Here is a 20,861-nt window from a genome sequence, read left to right on the forward strand (position 1 = left end):
TCCGTCCAGTGTGTTACGAACAGCTCTATATTGCACACACCTCCCCCAGTCTCTAACTTCCTCCCCTCCCTCTCTCCCCTCTTACAGCTCACTGAACTGAGTGAAATGTCTTTCCGACTAAATGATTTTTTTTTTGCACGGTGGGAACGTTGCCATGGAGACAGCAGTCCCCCCCCCCCCCCCCACCCCTCCTTCCACTTTTCTCTCTCAACAGTCTACAGCATTAAAGCTGTGCTAACTGGTGTGTTGTCACGTGTGTATGTGCACGTGTGTGTGTGTGTTTCGCTCTTGTTGAACTGTTAACACTGTCAGTATGCTGCAGGTGCCCCGTGATGAGTGTGTTTATATACAGCGCTATCCTCCTCCACTTCCAGTCTCCACTTCTACACACATCCCGCATGCAGCTATCCCCTCTCTTCTTCAGGTTTTCCCATTTGTGTCCTCCTCCTCCTCCTCCACTCTGGCATTCTCCCGCTCTTCATCCTCCTTCATTTGCTTAATCCTCTCCTACTCCTCCTTCTCTGTCATTCCCCTGCACATCTGAGCTCGGTCTTCCTCCTCTCTCTCTGCTGCTGAAGCCCTGGTGTTGCAGATTGCTACTGGTGTGCATCTTCGTTTTATCGAGACATAATAACCACATGACAAATAATATGAGTGTTTTAAAAATAAAAGGAGACAACAAAGAAGTAGGGCAGATGGAGCAAAAGCACACAGGGCAGGCAGCCGTGCTCCATTTTGCATTTAGGGAAATGCGGCCACAATAAAGAATTCATGACAAAGTGGCTAAATAATTACACACGACTTACAGAAATGCACAGCAGAAAGTCAGAGAGCTTGGTGATAAAAAAAAAAAAAAAAAGTTGGGTTCAGGCTGCTTCTATCCAGGAAGAGTGTCTTACCTCCCATGCCTGAGTCAAATATAGACTGTGTACATCTGAAATGCCCAGGGCCTTGCATACTATATATAGCACACTGCCTGGTGTGTGACAGTAGCTTCACCACCTTTCCTGCCTCCCCACCCGGTAGATTAAAAGAAGTCAGAAATACGAAGTTGGATGATACATATCCTTTATTTCCGTTATCATTGCTTCAGCCACACTGTTACTTACACATTCATCGATATCCTGCGACCTGGTACAGCTGTCCCGACTCAAACAATCACCCTGACTGAACCCCTCACTCAAATTCTCAGCTTTAACCAATACAAAAATTAAACCTCTTGAATAAATTGTATATATAAAAAACAATTGAAAATCAAAAAGAATACCAATTCGAGATAAATACAGCATAAACAAAATTATTTCATCATTGTTTTTGACCACATAGATAAACAATTGCTAGGTCTCCATTTAGTCGTCATTAGTAGTATTAGTATCAAGTTCATTGTCAGATTTTGCTTAAAGCATCACTTATATAATTTTCCATTGCATCAAGTTGACATCATTCATGTTAATATAAGCATGCAAACATGTTTTCCCATGACCATTCAGAACTGCACTAACACGAGAAGACAGCGAGAGAGAATAGAGAGGACGGAAGGGGGGGTGTCATACACAGAAAGAAAGAGGGCAAGATGGAAGGATGTGAGATAGCAGTCCCTCTGCTATCTCACTGGAAGGTGGGGTGGGGGGAGGATAGTTAAAAAAATAGAGGGAGAAATGGATAGGTGTGAGGGGGAGGTAGAGGAAGGTAAGGATTGCTGGAGGAAAAAATGAGTAATCAGACAGTAATCAGACGGACAAAAACAGAAAGAGAGGGAGGTGGCGGACAGAGGGAGGAAGAGAATAAAGGGATGTGCTGGTTCCACTGTGAGTTTTGTAATCTATCACCAGGCAGTAACGCAAGGGCTAAATAGGGTAGAAACAAGCAAAGAGATAGAGAGGCTGGGAAAGAGAGACTTATTGGGCCTCGAGACCAATGGATCAATACCATATCTCAACCATATATCATACTTAGTCAAGCTGATCAATAATCCCCTAGCTGACAAACCACACAGAATACCTGCAGGTATGATGTGGAATGTGTCACCCCCCCCCCCGTATACCTGATCAAGCACACTGGTAATTCTCACTGCACCTGCACGGAAAAAGGTAAATATAAAGAAACTAGATCCCTACCCTGAAACATGCACACACTCCAACATAGACGTGTGTGTGCGAGAGGATGAGAAAGAAATGGCAATGATAGCAATACAAGTAGCTGTAGTGAGGTGTTGTACTGTTGTTTTTCTGAGGTTACAGTAGTAGTCGTAGTAGCGATGACATACATGGCTTTATAAGCCTGTATCGGTTTACACAGGAAGTGCACAGGCGCTTGTTTTCTCACAACACCTCCTCTCTGTTGTCTTGCTTTAAGGGGGATCTAAATTTGTCATGATCTGTAGGCCGTACAAAATAAGCCTCAAATGTTTGTTTGTTTTTTCCTTCATTTTTTTTCACGTTCCTTTCTCGTAAATTTAATCAAAACACACCCAACAATTCAATTTTCAATCACTGTGCCATCTGTTTTTTTTCCCTTGGACATACAGTACACAAATTACTGAAAGAAGTACACGATCAACACAGTTACTTACATCAGGCAAAAGATTAGAGAGGAGAGGAGGGTTGAATGATTGGCAGCTGATTTCAGAGACGACATAGACAATACAAACTAATGTCTATGAAAGACAGTGTTTCCCCACCTAGTGCAATGAGGCACGTATAGTACACACACACACACTCTCACACACACACACACACACACACACACACACACACACACACACACACACACACACACACACACACACACACACACACAAAATGGCTCCTTGTTAAGACACGGGACAGAAGACACATTTGGCCCAGAGACAAGCATTTCTGTGTCTGTGGATGCCGGGATTTGGGAAGTGAGGGAGGCGAAGAGTGAAAAAGGACGAGGGAGGAAGTAAGCACGGAAACGTGTCACACACAAGGTCACAGTGACGCACAGACATACAAACACACACACACACACACACAGACGCGCACAAATACAAAACAAACGCCCACAAACACGGAAACACACACTAATAAAAGCAACACGGACGTGTGTGTCCTTCTAAAGTCTTGTCAGGGACATGATGTGGACTTGAAGATAATCATTTTCTCAGTTGAAGCTGGACGATGACTTCTTGAGAAAAGAAAAAAAAGTTCTGGAATGATAGAAAAATAAAATAGAGTGGTGATATCCTTTCCTGTGGGATACATCCTCTGGCGAATGCACTCCAAACAGATGCTGGTCCGATCCTAAACGCAGGTTTCATTCAACCTGTGTAGTCCTACATTAGGAAAAGTCTGCTGGTTTAGCCAGAAAACCAGTCTCTCGGAAGCTCACACCATCGCATCCTCAGTGGACTGTTAAAATGGCATGAATAAACTCCTTTCCTGATTCCTGGTTATATGTGTACTGTATCACACAAACAACAGAGCAAAATAATCAAAGAAATATTGATGAGCACCATGAGAATGGTGACAAAAAAGTATGAGGAAGAGGGACACATTTCAAGGTTGTGTAACATGCTTAAACCAATTAGTCTGTCCTCCTTTATTGCTCCTCTGACATCAATAAAGACCACTGGACGCTTTGTCGTCTTTCCTCTGGGGAAAATAAGCGAGTTAAGTCTGAAACAAGAGGAACAAGAGGCGTCCAAAATGGCCAGGAGAATCCTCCTCGAATGTTTTGTTCTGCTATGTACTATGTTAGATTTTTTTTCCCATACAGTACTGCATATACTGTACACCAATATTGCAAAGAAAAATATCGACATAGTGATTTTCTTCTTTTATAGTCTGTACAAGGGCATGAACCTTTGGTCCTGGTTGAAATGACCATTCTAGGATGGCTTTCTTTTTTTTTTCTTTTTTTTTCTTTTGAAGAGAGAAAAGTCACATCACACTCCTCCTAGATGAAATACTACACTAATCTGAAGCACACATGAACTACGCACATACTACAAACTCTGTGTGTATTTGTGTGTGTGTGTGTGTGTGTGTGTGTGTGTGTGTGTGTGTGTGTGTGTGTGTGTGTGTGTGTTGTGTGTGTTCGTTCCCTTGCTAGATCACAAATTTACAGCCGAACTCAGTCCTACAGTACCATTTAGTGTCTGCATGTGTTTGTAAATGTGGAGTCTGATGCTCAAAGTGTAGGATGTGATGGATGTTATTTTTTTTCCCCAGCTTCAGCACAGGACTTGGAGGATTCATTAGCAGGGGCAAGACAGCACTAGCAGTTGGACACTAGCAGTGTCTCCGCGTCTCTCTTTCTTTGATGGAGAGAATTATTCACAGATGAGAGGAAAGAAAGGAAAGTCTGGAGCTGGAGAGATGGTAATGACCTGAGGAAAGAGGGGATAAGGGAGAAGAGGCAGATTAAGTAAGAGAGAGATGGTAGGGGGGAGAGAGAATATATAAACAGTATGCAGTATTGTAAATTTAGAGGGAGGAGGGGGAAATGCATTACATAACCCATAACATCTAGATTATGAAGATGCTTTTGCCTTAGAGCTCCTACATCTGACAGCACCACAGCCTCCACTTTATCACATACTCACAGTTAGGTCATGTTTTTAAAGACTCAACCAGTTTTCCTGTGTAAATCTGACTTAGGAGCATCTGCTGCACAGTAACATGGATGTACTTCCAATACAGTGAGTCCTGTTTACAAGCAGTAATCAAGGAGGTATTTGATTGTATGTGTGGAATAGTAATATACATTCTAATACACTGTTGCCTAGAAAATAATCCTAGCAGTATGGGAGCATGCTGATAAGATAAAAAAACAACATGTCAGATCTAAACCAGGAGAGGCTCACAGTTTTAATCGGAGTGAGGACTGTCCACCACGATGTGCGGCTTAGGGGAGGATGCTGTAGCAGTCTTCGACACAAATGTACCAATTGCTTTTTCCTGCAGGGAAATAACATTTTTGCTTATGTTAATCATTCATGACAAAAATAAATGCTTTTCATACATTCAGTTCATACATGGAATTGTATATTAGCGTTGCTGTTATGCTAGGGTCCCACCACTATTCCTACGGTTATTACAACCGTACTTTGTGGTGGAAAGCAAGTACATTAATTAAGGCCCTGACACACCAACTCGATAATCGGCCGTCGGACAGTCTAGCGAGGTCAGTGACTCGAGTCTGTTTGGTGTGTTCCGTGCCGTCGTCCATCGGAGGGGCCGTCGGCCTCCATTTTGGCCGACCTGACTTTCTGGGTCGGAGGGTGGGCAGTCGGACTCAATGACCAATCTGATTGGTGGAGTGCTAGCCCTTGACTAGCGAATCAGTGCACTTATGTTAGCGTGACGAACAGCCTGGCCTATTTCTCGCTTAAAATGTTTTCAGAAACACGTTTCGGTGAACCATCTTCGTAAAATATGAGATTGTATTCTGAATGAGCCGCCATTACGCTCGGTTGTAAAATCCGGGCATTTTAATTTTTTTGGGCGTACGCTCAAGTCTGCGTCGCTTCAGTGTGTTCCGAGGCACTTTTTTGACCAACTCGGGGAGACTGATCAGTCCGACTGCCTTTCCTCCTGACGGTCGGCTGTCGGGTTGGTGTACCAGGGCCCTCACATTCACTCAAGTCCTGTAGTAATAGTTTAACATTTTGGGAAATGTGCTTATTGACGTTCTTGTCGAAAGCTAGATGAAAAGATTAATACCAGATTGATGTCTGTACAGTAAATATGAAGCTGCAGCCAGTTATCTTAGCTTAGCACAAAGACTGGTAACAGGGGGAAACAGCTAGCCTGGCTCTGCTTAAAGATGACCAAATCCGCCTGCTAGCACCTCTGAAGCTTATATAAGTAACACATATCTCATTTGTTTAATCCCCACAAAATAAATGTATAAAAAGTAATGTTGTGGTTTAACAGCTATTTAGCTAAGTTAAGCTTCATATTTACCATACAGATATGTGAGTGGTATTGATGTTATCATCTAACTCTGCAATAAAAAGCAAATAAGCACTAAGAACTATTCCTTTAGGTACAATTTTGAGTATTTCACATTACGCTACAATTTTTCAGAGGAAAATATTGTATTTATAACTCTACTACAGCTATAGTTAGTAATTACTTTTCTTTTGATTAATGTTTGACATGCAAATCAGATCATTCACTTTTAAAATATTAATTTGTTATACAGTAGATTAATTACCCAACAATATATAAAGTAATTAAACTCTGTAATTAAATTAAAATCATTTAATTTGTTTTTAATATTGGTGCTGCTTCTTTTCTTACGTAAAACAACTGAATATGTATTGTATCACTGCTACTTTTATCTTACTGAACTATTACTTCTATACTACTATCATTACTGCACTTCAGTGTATCGTCAGTATCAGTGCTGCTGCTGCTACAGCACTACTTCTTTCTAATAATGAACTGAACATTACATATGTGGTGTGAGATCATACGACACATGAATGCACACACACACACACACACACACACACACACACACACACACACACACACACACACACACACACACACACACACACACACACACACACACACACACACACACACACACACACACGATCATATGCTCATTACCTCCACAAGCTGATGCCAGTGCTCTATTGGTTTGCGTGGATTGGCCAGCATGGCTGTCCAGTGCTCCCTCCCTGGACCGTCAGCTTCGCTGCCCACGCGACACATCCCTATAACCTCGTTATGGCCAATACTGACATGCAGCAAGGGATGGAAGCAAGATAATGAGAGACAGAGAGACAGAGAGAGAATGAGGCAGAGAGGAAGAGGAGTAGAGAAAGGGAGAAAGCGAGGATATAATAAAGCAGGGAGAGAGAGGGAGACAGAGCTTGTAAGAAACGAACAGGGAGAGTCTCATTTATCAACATTGAGTACTGGAAAAAGAGTGCAGCGGCTGAGGTATAAGCAGAATAGCAGCTTACAAATACACACAACCCTGCATAAAAGCTTGATGTCAGCGGGGGATCAGGCATGAGCACAAACATACAAAAGCACACACCTATGGAAATGCCAAATGGAGGGCAGACTACATAATAGGGAGCCAATGCATCTATACACAAACACATCAAACAGCCAAGTGTTGCTGCAAGCGTCAGACAGGATTGGCAGGGTTCCACTTCTTCCTTCACCATTAGCATAAATCATGTCTATTCATGAGGTGAACGTCCACCAGGAGGCTGACTCATGAGGGGCCCCTCTTCGTGTTCAACACAGCCGCGACACCATCAAAATGTGACAACCCAAAAAGCAACAGCAAACATCACACTGCATGTGCAAACACAAATTCAATAAGCAGCACACTTCACAGTAATGATCAGTTTCATCCGAGTATCCTACAATATAATAATGCCTCAGCTTGCTCACCAGTCATAGTCCATCACGGCAATGATGATGGATACACTTTCTATATTTTCATTGGGAATGTCAAACACCAGCGCCTCGTTGTACGTGGGATTCAGTGTATTCTTCTTAATGGAAGTCTTCCTCTTTTTTAGCCTTCGCCCATCACAGATCAAAGAGGCCTTCACGTACGGGTCTGAAGACAAGAGAAGAGAGAATATGTAATGCATAAGAAACGAGAGAGGTAGAGAAAAGGGAGTAGTGGGAGAGAAAAAAGAAGGAACGAAGAAAAGGAATGGGTGATGAGAAGCAGCGAGGAAGAAAGAAGAAGAAAGAGAGGGAGACAGAGGAAGAGGGGGAGAAGGCAGAGAGAAAAAGATAAGGGGGGACTCCTGCAAACGCTGTTAGGTATTATGCTCACAGGTATCCGCGTCAGTAACACATAAAAGGCATGAAAATCAAGTCACCTTGGCAAAGCTGGATTAAGAACACAAAGGGAGAAAAGCAGCACAGGTTGAATCACATCACTTATCCATTCAACATGTGCAGCTCAGTGACAGCAGCCAGGGAAAACACACACACACACACCCACGACTCCATTTGTATGCTGCATTTTAAAGCATCTTTAAGGCACTGCAATCACCTTGGGACCACTGTAGCAATTATTACGCCGTGTGGTCATTATCATTTGAGATCTCATTTAATCTGAGAGGGCATTGCCATTTTAATTAAGTCTTTAAGTGAAGGATAACTAAAGCATGAAGCCTTTTTTATAATGCTTTTGTTAATTCAATATTAGCATTAGCAATCACGTCTTGACATCAGTCTCACAGGTAAAACTATTGTTGTTTTTGTCTATTTCTGCAGATATAATTGGTGCTACACCTGCAGCTGATTTTGCTCACAATAAAACACATTGCAACTTATTTTTACTGGTTGTTGTGTTTGTATATAATACACTTTATTGCTTCAGGTAATATATTCATAATGTATAAACTCCACCTCTAGTCCTTGAAGGAAACATCTAACTTCAGATTCTCCAACACTCATTTATAAACGCACAAGTATTTAGCAAAGATTTATTGTCATTTACTTCAGTTAGTGATTTTTTTTAGGCTTTGAAAAATCTCTTTTTTGCACAAACCTGTTGGTTTTACCTGCAGGAGGAGTAAACTGTAATGATAATAAAAGTAAAAGCAAAAGTTTTACAGCAAAAGAGGGGTGGCATTCCTCATTGTGATGGGCGAACTGATTCTTTTCACAGAATCTGTTCCTTCGAGTTGATACACATGAATGTATCGAACCTTTCGAGTTTTGATACTTTTTGCAAAATATGGCGTCAGTTTCTCTGTGACACTCGACAGCTAGTGCTGCCTGCCCCACAAAACTACTTTTCAATGCATTACCAGTCCTCATGTATAAGTTTACATTAAAAAGATAAAATATTCATTTTAATGCATTGATTCAGCATCCCACTTGTATGTAGGTAGGCTATGTAAGCTCAAGACGATGTTACAGAAATGTGTTTTTGAGGGTAAAGTTGCAGACAGTTCGAGAGAGCGGTTCATTTGATCTTGTTCAGTAAGTAGTTACCAGTCTGTCTCGACTCAAGTCATTCATTGACACCCTCGTTTGAGACAATGATTCCCGCTTATTCGTTGGTGGTCCCACTTCCTGTGTTTTGAGTGACTGCACCTGTGAGCAGTACCCTATGACAGTGGTTCCCAACCTTGGGTCCAGGGACCCCTCAGGGGGGCGGCAAAGATCACAGGGGGGGGCGCAAGTCTTTATCTGGTTTGAAAAAAAAAATACTTGCACATGTTAAACAAATTATGATAATACACTAGAATATATAATGTATACAAAAGTCTGTATGAAAACTATATTTTTTGTTCTTGCTTAAAATTGTAGGCAGGCTACTAGGCCAAACCTCCAGGACCTCTTAACCTGTGGCCCTTGCTGTCATCAGGTCAGCTGCTAGCTGCTATCATCCTCGTTTGTCCTGCCGCCACGGCATCACTATTTTATGAACGAAACATGGCAGAGAAACGTAAAAGTGCTGATAACTCCTCTGTATCAAAAAAGAAAGTAAGGCTCTATCTTGGGAGTTACCTCAACTTCGGTTTTGGGGTGGGCTCAGCTTTTCTTAGACATGAGTAGGGGGGGCGCCAAGGAAAAAAGGTTGGGAACCACTGCCCTACAATAACAGCGAGTGTGTGTGCAGTATGAGTGGGATTCATAAGCATTAGGTACTTTCGACAGGCTGACCCGGTACATACCGGACACTATAAAGAGTCGTTCAAAAAGATTTGTTTGTTCATTTCGCCCATCACTAATTCCTCAGTCAAAATGCAACAAACTGTATCTTTCAGATGTAGAGCATTCTGGTCCATTAAGACTGCTGATGGTGGGGAAAACTCAGCTTCTTCATTTGGTGCTAAATAACATAAAAGGTACTCTTTTATTGCAAGAAACTGGCACCATGTTTAATTGTGATGTTTACATATAAAAAATATCTCTACTGCATGTTTAACAAGTTATCAATCAGAATAAGACATAAACCTAAATTAACTCACATACATCACCAGTGGCTGTTTTTTAAAGCTGTTCTGTGTCATATTTTTCCTTTTAATGAGTTTCCAGTCAGACTGCTGGCTGGAGGTCTGGCAGCAGGATGATGATGTGTGTGTGTGTGTGTGTGTGTGTGTGTGTGTGTGTGCGTGTGTGTGTGCTTGCGTGTGCTTGTGTGTGTGCTTACGTGTGTGTGTGTGTGTGTGTGTGTGTGTGTGTGTGTGTGTGTGTGTGTGTGTGTGTGTGTGCGTGTGTGTGCGTGTGTGTGTGTGTGTGTGTGTGTGTGTGTTAATCCTTTACCTGAGAAGCCAGTCAGGTCCATGGCTTTGAGGTTGGTGGCCTTGATGACTGTAGCAGTGAGCCTGCCTGCAGTGGGCAGGTAACACAGCGAGAAATTAAGCTCCCCGAGATCAGCCTTTTCCTGTAGGTCACCACACACACACACACACACACACACACAGACAGTGATCAGAAATGAAACAGGGACGCCGTGATCACACACATACATAATGGCATCAGAAACAGAGCCAGATAGGAAAAACACTAACTGACAGATATCCTTCGGTTTGCTATGATTGTCTGTGGCCAGAAAAGAGCTACATCTGTGACTGACTGACGGGTGACAGCAGGCGTCCTAATGCGGATAGGCAGAGTGTTTAGGCAGAGGGGAAGTGCTGTCACTGTAAATGAATCATATGCCAATGTGTCAATGTCCCCAAGTGAGGAAAGTGTTAAGTAGAGGTGATGATTCTTCAGGCTTTTTATATCCATATCCCCCACCCCCATCTACTGATCTTCTCGCTGCCTGTGGTCTCAGTGGCACCGCAGTAATGACACCGGTAGTATTCAGGTCACACTGTGGCATGATGACTCCTTAGTGCCTCACTAATCAATACTTCCCTGGGTGAAACATAAAATAAAATATGCTGAGAGGCTGATGCTTTAAACTTATTTAATAAATGAAACACCCATGCCAAAAAAATCTAAGACTTTGCTCTGTCTAATTTGCTAATAGGCTTTTATGAATATTTCATATAAATCTACTTGGACGCTGCGTGGTAAAAAGTTTGGATGTGGCCAGCGGTGCCTTTCCAGTAATCTATCTGGACTCTCCCGAGCTGTGATTTTACATTACCAGGCTGAATGAATGAATCTACTATACTGCAGACAATTTCCAGTCTGCACTATACAATAACAACAACAATAATACACATGCTTCTTTGAGTCATAAAAGCAAAGAAAGACTGTAATCATTTGAATCCTGTAAGAAACTATAAAATTAACCACCACAAGATACTTAATATTGAGAATGTTAATACCACTGAATTGATGGCATTGGAATATTTTATTTCATAAACTGAATGTGTGTGGTTTGAATTCCTATTTATATAACTTCCAGAAAGTCATTTCAAGGGTTGCAATTTTGTATAAAGCTTTTTTCAACTCCAGATTTTGTGAAAACGTTTTTAACTCCAGATTTCCATTTTTTTGTGACAGGCAGAACATAATCATCATAATCATAATCATCTCACATGACAGAGGTGCAATTGGTTCTATTAAGGCTCAGTTGATTATCCTCAAGTGCCTAAATGTTTTATTTTGAATTTTGGTGTCTGAAATACAGTGGGGCTTTTACTAGGGATTATTTTCACTGTCGATCAATTTCTCTATTAATCGATTAGTTGTTTGGTCTATAAAATGTCAGAAAATGGTGAAACATGTGGATCAGGGTTTCCCAAAGCCCCACTGAAGTTTGTCCACAACACAAATATATTCAGTTTACTGTCATAGAGGATAGAAAATATTGACATTTATGAAGCTAGAATAAGAGAATTTTGACTTTTCTTTCTTTAAAAAATTACTCAAACCAATTAATCGAATATCAAAATAGTTGGTGATGAATTGAATAGTTGACAACTAATTGATTAATGGATTTATCTTTGCAGCTCTAGTCTAAATTGCATCAATCCAATATGAGCAACCTCATATTTTGACTTGAATTGATCCAATAAAAGAAACTAGAACCTTTTTGAATACCTTAATTTTGTGAGATTGTGAACCCTATAAAAATATGAGTTTAATAATAACACATTAAATTTGAACATACAGTATTACGTAGTTGGTCAATTTAAAAGTCACTCATTTAGTTGCTTATGAGATTCAAATTATTGTGGCCTTTCTTTGCATCCAAAGAGTCACCGTTGCAATGATAGTATGAGGTGAACAAACTGTAGGACACTAAACCTGCAAACTGTTTACCTATACTATACTATCTGTAAATTGAATATGATTATCTTTCTATTATTTGCAATATGAATCTGATACGTGTGTATGCATGTATGCCCCATGTCAGCTGTTAATGTGCAAATTATTCTGTCAACAACTGCATATGCACATATTTCTTGTTTAATATTATGAACTCGTGTTCATATTTAGTTTGGCTTCATACTGCAATGCTATTTTTGAACATTTGTATCTTTATTTTTCATTCATATTTTCTTTCCTCCAAGCTGTAATTCAGATTCACGTTCATATCATGAATGCATGCATTTCTACTTGAATTAAAACTGTCACTTGTGTCATGTTTGAGCTCCATTCCTGCTTCTATCCCACTCACCACAGCCCAGGCCCCTAACTTGCAGCCGCTACGGCCCGATATCGCCACAAGGCTCATTCAAATTCCATCTAATCTAATTTACCGCGGGCATCTCTTCCAAATGAATGTGATTGTTTTGTGTTATTTCTGCAGCAGAGCTTTATCCTTACCGCGGTGCCCTCCACAATGTCCCTCCAGACGGGTTTGTCCCCGCTGCCCTCACTGAAGTCCAGCAGGTTGTCCACCACTACCTGGCCGATCAGGTCGTGTCTGGAGAAGCGGTCGAAGTCGTACACAGAGAAATGCAGCTTCCTGGAATGTAGCTCATTCAGCGGCACGCCGAACTGAAACGTCTCATTGAACACTGGGTTTAAGGTCTTTCTGTGGACCTGAGAGAGAGACAGACAGACAGTTAGAATGTATAGTAACACTTTACAATAAATTAATAAATTAAAGTCATTACAGTATGGGGTACCGATGGGTAGGTACAAGGGAATTAGTACAAATAATAATGGGGGAACAAATAACATTATTTTACCCTTCAAACACCACTATAACAGTAAAAGAGGGTTAATAAGGGACTACTTCCTTTATAGCACACATACGCCAGACTCACTGTAATAAGGGGTGCTATTACCCACATTTCCAATGCTTTGTCCTGATTGTAAGATACTAAAGGTAATGGTTATTACTTTGGTTAATACTGAATGCTTTTCAACAGTTGGTAAAACATACAGAAAATAACATTTAAGTTGTTATATATTAATAACTCGCCACAGTACAGCAACAAAAATAATGTACACTAAAATGAATAACAATCATAATAATTCAAAATTCAAAAAGTATTTGTTAATGTCATTATTTTAAAATTAATGAAACTACACATGTAATTGAAATATCAACACTGTTACAAAGTGTTCCTCATTTTTCCTGCCTTGTTACCCAGTAATCCCCAGACATCTTGTCTTCTTCACTTATACTTACATATTTGCCTATTTTATTGCTATATACTCAATAATTACATAGTAATCTGTATGCTGTAATCTAAAGCAGTGGTTCTCAAAGTGGTGTCCGGGGACCCCCAGGGGTCCTTGAAGGGGTTCCAGGAGGTTTATTTTCACTATAAGTTCATCCATAAGTAACACAATGACAGATTGTATGACTATTTTGCTCACGGGTTTCTTTCACTTTCTGTAATAAAACAATTTCTATCAGGTAGGGGACCCTGGGACAAAGTCTTATCAGATGGGAGTTTGTGGTCTAATTTGTGTCAGTTTAGGGGTCCTTGATGTGAAAAAGTTTGAGAACCACTAATCTAAAGCATTTTCTGGGCTAGCCCCTATTTTTTCTGCCTTTCATTTAACCATATTTTTACGTTTGAGACGTTTGCATTGATGATAGTATTCCAGTCACAGACATGAGTTGAGGTTTCCTCAAAGATAAATTCAAGAGAGGTTTTGAAAAACCCAGCTGGTTGTATGACAACACTTAAAATGCTGTTTTGAAGATGCGTCCAGAATCCTCAAAGATTTTTGTATTTTGTTGATATGAAATTCCATCTATATGGAAAATATATGTTCCATCTGCTGCCCAGTAAAGTACATTTTTAATGTTTCACAAGTTGCAACTTGATAGCTTCACTGAGGAGTCACTGAGGATTCTGGAATCTTCAAAAACACAGTAAGTGCTGTCAAACGACCTGCCGGCTTTTGTCTAGTGGCTTTTATCTGTGACTCAAATGTAACCATCACTGCAAAAGTCTCATACTTAAAAACTCGACTTATCTAAGTGGCACACAAAAAATCATTTTCTCCGAAAGCAGTGATTGACAAGATCCTCGTTTTCTTTTTGTCTTTTGGTAACATCTTTGGCATTGAGCTCTCATTGCTGTGGTGTTGTACTAAATCTTTTTCCTTAGCTTTTAGGAATTTAGTCTCGTCAAGTGGTGTTTTTTTTCCTGTTTTCTGCTCCTGCAAACCACACAGTTCTTCTTTCAAAACAAACTGGAAACATAAGAGGCAATTTCTTTTGATTTTTTTAGGATTATTTTTATTTATTTTTCTGTCACTGAAGAGATACCAGAGCCTTGTTGTGGATATAAAAGCTTAGCTTAACTGCCTGGATGACTCACATTGTGCTGAAAGTACCAAAACAGACATTATTGCATGTAAATGTCAAGAAATAAAACAAAGACAAGACATATCAGGACACAGAAGGTCCCAGAAGGGTTTGTTTTGCCATAAATGCGGAAAAGACCTTGGGCAACATAATTAACCTGTACTACACTGACCTTGTTCCTCAGTCAGAGGGAGAAAAGTGAATTTCTTCCTCAAAAGAATCAAATCAAACCTGCTGAAATTAAATAAAGACCTAAAACTAAATTTAAAACTCAAAATTCTGTTTTCACAACATGTACAACGTACAGGATGTATTTCTTTTAAATGTTCTAACACATTTCCTATTGGTAACTGCTTTTCAGTTCACCTCTATTTTAACCGTATGTTGTGTTTCCAGCCTTTTCCATCTGTCACCCCAGTAACAGGTCAAATAAAACGATCCTTTTAAATCAGATGTAAAGCAAGCGGCTGCAATTTCCTGCTCATCAAGACGACATTTAAATTTGTCTTCAATCTCATTCAATCTCCAACACAACAATTTGTTGATTCAGTGGTGGGATTTATTTGCTATGAAAGCATTTGATATGAATGCTGTCATGCAATAAAGCTGGTGATAATTAAAGACACACACTCGATTTTCCAAATCCGACTTTTGTCGCTGCATGAGTGGGTCTGTCACTCCAGCTTATTAGCACTTGATGATTACTTGTTAGCTCTGGATTTAACATGCAGCTGTTGGAGATGGAGATGCTGTGCCTTTAGAAACCAGGAACACAAAAGCTCCAGCATCTACTATAGGTGATGTCTGTTTCTCTTTTGAAATTATCTGAAAGGGATAAAAGCGTGGCAAAATATGAGTGGTGTAAAAATGACATGTTAATGGGGATGTGATTAAAATGAAACAATCATCTAAACTCTAAACAAAAGAGGAGCAGTATTATGCAAATGACTGAAGCATTCACTCATTTCAATGGCTGAAGGGGCTTTTGTGATATACAGGAGACAGTCACACAAAGGGGGAAACCAAAGGGGAGACATTTCAAACTGGTACAGCTGCATTGTCACACTTTTCTGGTGGACAAGTAGTGGTGATATTTAAGATCAAACTTAGAACTACAACTCACATCTGTGGGCTACTGACCTCATACATCTTGAGCTCCTCCACAGAGAATAAATTAGAAGAGAGGAGGATATTTTGAGAGCTAAGGGTACATTTTCTGGTACAGAACGTCCCGAAATGTACTCAAATATTGACTATACTGTCCTCAAATACCAGAATAACACACAGGAGTTGAGTAGCGGTGCGTAATAGTCTGAGGCACATTATGTTGAATAAATGATGCCCCAGATTAGATTAGATTACATTATGAGGAGGCTGGGTCATCAGAGCAGCAGGAAACAGGCAGAGAGAAAATAGCAAGTCAGACCTGATGATGTTTAAATGTTGAGGGTTTTTTTTGTTTGTTTGTTACGACTGAGGATACAGGTGAGTGTGGTGAAAGTGGGAGTTACCTTAGTCTGGTATTTCTTCTTCCTGTCTGGCAGTAGGTAAATCTTCACATACGGGTCAGAGAAGCCATTGGCATCCTTCGCTGGCAGGTCCAAAGCTTTCAGGATCTTCACCACCAACTGCTCCGTACTGAGACACACATTCAGCAAACTCCATTAGACTGCTCATAAAAAAAGGCATAAAGGCCGGGGTTGCACAAATTTACACAAATAAACTGAGACCCAGACAGGATCACCCCACACACACACACACACACACACGTGCAAGCTTTGTACACTTATATATATATATATATATATATATATATATATATATATATATATATATATATATATATATATATATATATCTGAAGCTAGGAATAACCGAAATAGCATGTGTGTGTGTGTGTGTGTGTGTGTGTGTGTGTGTGTGTGTGTTTGTGTGTCATCCCTGCAGCTGTATCATGTTGCACTATCAGCAATGTTAAATGTAAGCACAGTAAGCACAGATGTACAGTACAGCCAGTGAGAGAGGCCAAAGCTGAGCTCATTAATAATCCTTAACACAGCAGCCTTTATTCCACACTCACTTTGGGCCACATGCACAGAGCTGTTAATGCACAAAAGATCCACACTAAAAACCTAAACCTTGACCCTTCACTAAACCTTCCACTATCAGTTTCATCAACGTTTGAACATATTTGTTTGATTGATTCTATATTTCCTGTATATTTTAACCAGTACTGCACTGAATGTTTAAAGCATTGGTTCCCAAACTGGAAGAGAGATGAATCTAAGGGTCACCAGATGATTACTAGGATAGAAAATGATAAAGACAAAATACTGCTACACAGTATTATGTTTATTTTGGGGAATGTTTTCTTTGTTAAATACTACAGGAAATATTCAAATAAAATAATTGGCAACCTGTTATGAGGGCTTGCAGGTAGACATGGCTTTATATCACAGGGTCACAGCCAAAGCAAGTTGGGAACCACTGGTCTAAAGAAAGCCCTTAACATAAAATTATTATAATGGAGCATTTTTATTTGATTTCATTATAGTACAATACAAATAATATGTGTTTTAGTAGCTTCTTATCCTTATTCATTTGAAGGCAAAAGTCTGTAATCCAGCCTTAACAAAAATGTAGCCAAACACCAAAATCTAAAATACAGATTTGGATGTGGCTACCACTCCAAAATTGGTGGATGGGTCTTTTTTATTAGACAACTATAAATCTAAGTAATTAATGTTTATTGATGCTGCTAAATGTTGCTTAATGGATGCTGTATAATTCAGTGTTATTTGTAAACAGCGCAGTAAAATAGACTTATGATTTCAGTTATGTTAGTAATGTATGGCTGCAACTACCAATTACTTTCATTCATCTGCTGATTAAATCTTTAGGTCTTTAAAAGTGAATAATAAAAAATGCCCATCACAGATTTCTTGAGTTCAAGGTGAAAACTTCAACTGTCTTGTGTTAAAATCCAAAACCCAAAGATAATCAGATTACTTGCAAAAACAGAGAAAAGCAGCAAATATTCCAATGTGAGAAGCTGGGAGCAGCAGCTTTTTTTGGCTGTTTGCTTAATAAATGATTCAAACAATTAATCAAAATGGTTGCAGATGTCTGCCAACTGACTGGTAAGTGCTATTTCACTGAATAGAATGCCAAAAAAGAAAAGAATATTACATTGTACACTTGCACTGTGTTTTCTGAGATATTTGGCTTAAAGATAGCAAATAGGCCTGTAGATAAATACATTTGAATGTTCAGCAGTTTTGCTCCAAAAATAGCATTATTGGTCCTCATATTTAAAAACTATCACATACTCAGTCACAATTGCACATGTAAGCAGTGTAGCAGGAGTCTTTCTTTGTCACGCACACACACATGCAAGCATAAACACACACGTGAGCAGACATAATACATACGTCTTTACATTCAAATGCTCCATGCAGAGTCATGGCTGCTTCTCACACACTGTTTATTATGTATTTAATTACCAGATGAAGATGAAGACGGCTCAGAGGCCTTTAATCAGACCTCGTTAGACTGTGTCTCCCCGTGTTAACCAGTGTGTCAGCACTTCATTAGCTGCTTTAGGAGAGCAGCGTGAACTTTGGGGCTGAGGAATGATGAGCAGGGTAAACGCCAACAGTGACCCCGACAATGTCTTAGGTCCATGTGTACCAATCACAAATAAGATACGCTTGTTGACAATATAACCATGGCCAATCCGGACACGTGTTTACCTCTGAATCACATCCAATTAATGCAATCGGATAAACATGCCCACTCTGCAATCACATCAAATCAGGGAGATGATATACAAGGGAAATTGCTGGATGGAAATTCTATCTCAGCCAGATGCATATTTTAACAAGAAAACCCTGACCAATTCAAATATGTATCTAACGATCTATAATCCGTTATGATTTTGAGACATGTTGGTGGTAGAGACTCTGCAGTTGTTGTGATTAGCCAGTGTGGTTCACAGCAAGTAGAGGAAAAAATAGAGATGTAAAATAATTGAAAACGACAGGAAGCTTGTGAACAAAAAAAAAAACACCCCTAATGAATTTTCCTGCTTTTGTTGTTTGTTACAAGGACACATTTGAAGATTGTCCTGCACTCACGTGTCCTATTACAGAACAAGACATGAGCGTGAACCCAAACCAAGGTTTTTACCCAATCCACCCAGCATACTGCAGAGAACATACCTATTACTGCTGGAGCACGGAGGGAAATTCATGGCCTTATTCCTGGCAGACAACGCCCGGAATCTAGCTGTTATTCCCACAGTGGAAATGTGTCAGCTTTTAATGGGATTGTCAATAGAAATGCCTTTCCCAGAGGATATGAAGATCTGAGGATTGACACCGTTGTTCTGACTGTTACACTCCAAACAGCTGGGTCTCACACATTAACATACCAATCTTATCACAGTCCCAGTGCTAACACCTCTACATGTACATATACAGACATGCCCACACTACATCTCTAACCTTTCTTCTTTACTCCTCAGTCCCTCTCTCTCTTCTACTCCTCTCATGAAAACAATTTCCCTCCAGTGTAATGGCAGGCAACTACAGCACGACATAAATTATCTTGTGACTTTATAAATGGGAATAAGGGATACATGAATAGTTTTCATCATTAACCTTCCTGTCCATCTAACTCCCATGCCATTTCTCTGTATCTGTAACTCCAGCTATAACACAGTCTGGTGTTATTATGTGTTGACATGGGCTGCTGTTTAAAGTGGCTCGCCATACATAATTCATGACTGAAACGGCCTTTCGCTCCCTTTCTTTTCTGACCATCAGCACTTTCGCATGTTGTAATGTTTCGACGTGTCGGGGCAGGCAGAAATGGGGGACAGCCAGCTGAGCCACAGACAGGCCCACAACCCCCAGCCATCCTGACTTACAACACACACACACACCCACACATTCATATACACACTCTCCCATCACCCAGTCCTCACAGCATGGCACCTACCAATTACGTACTTAGACCCAAATTATCCAGCAGAGAATATTCAACGGAAAATCGTCAAAGGAGCTAAATGAAAGTAACTACAGAAATCTGTGCCACACAGTACATAAAAGACACTGCTGCTGCTTTTTAAACATTAATGTTTCAGTATGATTACCATAAACAAAAGAGACCACAGTCGAGACAACAACTAGTAGCCCCTCACATCTCATGCTAGTGGTATTGTATGTTAGCTGTAGTTTCCATCCAAAACTAAATTTGTCTACTTGTGTTGGAGGTTTTTTTTTTGAAGAGGATAAACATGCTAAAATATATTTTTCCAAGAAGCACCCTCTCTTTGTTCTGTGGCATGAAGAAATTCAGCAAACTGGCATCTGTTTGCAGCCCTCTGACTTAGTGTTTGAACAAATGCACACCCGATGATCAAAGTGATGCAATAACAGACGCATCAACATTCACCAGAGACAAGCAAAACTGCAGGTGCTGGTAGTTCCACTCATTGTTGGATTCAACAAACAATGTTTAGTCTCATTTTTAAGGATCCAATTCTCCAAACTGTGCACAGCTATCCCAAGCATCCACATAATGCAGAACTGATGTATTTATTTATTTATCTATTGCTTTTAGCTGCGTTAGTGGCAATGTCGGTCAGCCAGCCCACCACTTTGGTCCAGACTGAAATATCTCAACAACTATGACTGGATTGCCATGAAATCCAGTCATAGTTACAGTAAGAACCATAGAAAAGGTTTGTGTTTTGCACTATTTTGATCAGCAAGAGGTGACAGCAAGTCAATGGGTCTCCCCACAGAGGCAGCATCTTCAACCTGGTGGGGATGTTACGGTTTAACTTTAGATCTTAAAATTATCGTGGCAATGATTTATTAATGTTCAGAGGCTACACATTTTACATAAGAGGACACTGACAGAGTGAGCAGGTTGTTTTGATGTAAGCTCTTTGACTTACTTAAAGGCGTAGCGCAGGAGGAAGCTGATCTTGCCGCAGTTGTCGCCCTGTTTGCCTTCGCCCTGGTCACCCTTGGGCCTATAGAGCTCCGGTTTGATCTGCCCAATGCTGGTCACCTGCTCCTTCTCCTCGCCGTGGAAATCAGGGCTGGAGAGCTGGTGAGTCATGGGCTTGGGCCTAAATGGACACATTAGAGCTCAGAGGGTGAATATTAAGTGGAGAGTGCAGCACACACAACAGTGTG

The 20,861-nt window shown here is 40.3% G+C and overlaps 1 protein-coding gene across 2 annotated transcripts in view; it reads right to left on the minus strand.

Moving 5' to 3' along the window:
- Nucleotides 1–3,812: 3,812 nt before the first annotated feature.
- The window catches only part of syt3 (synaptotagmin III), a 34,464-nt gene continuing 17,415 nt past the window's right edge, over nucleotides 3,813–20,861 (minus strand). For both annotated transcript variants that reach the window (XM_031318925.2, XM_031318924.2), the window contains exons 6-13: nucleotides 20,618–20,794; nucleotides 16,164–16,290; nucleotides 12,705–12,923; nucleotides 10,239–10,359; nucleotides 7,392–7,563; nucleotides 6,591–6,720; nucleotides 4,832–4,925; nucleotides 3,813–4,354 (exon numbers count right to left, since the gene is read on the minus strand). In XM_031318925.2, the coding sequence (XP_031174785.1) occupies nucleotides 4,836–4,925; nucleotides 6,591–6,720; nucleotides 7,392–7,563; nucleotides 10,239–10,359; nucleotides 12,705–12,923; nucleotides 16,164–16,290; nucleotides 20,618–20,794 (1,036 nt within the window). In that variant the 3' untranslated portion in view covers nucleotides 3,813–4,354; nucleotides 4,832–4,835. The remainder of the gene's footprint in view (nucleotides 4,355–4,831; nucleotides 4,926–6,590; nucleotides 6,721–7,391; nucleotides 7,564–10,238; nucleotides 10,360–12,704; nucleotides 12,924–16,163; nucleotides 16,291–20,617; nucleotides 20,795–20,861) is intronic.

This window comes from Sander lucioperca, chromosome 21 (genome assembly GCF_008315115.2).
Source record: "Sander lucioperca isolate FBNREF2018 chromosome 21, SLUC_FBN_1.2, whole genome shotgun sequence".
NCBI classification, from domain to species: Eukaryota; Metazoa; Chordata; class Actinopteri; order Perciformes; family Percidae; genus Sander; species Sander lucioperca.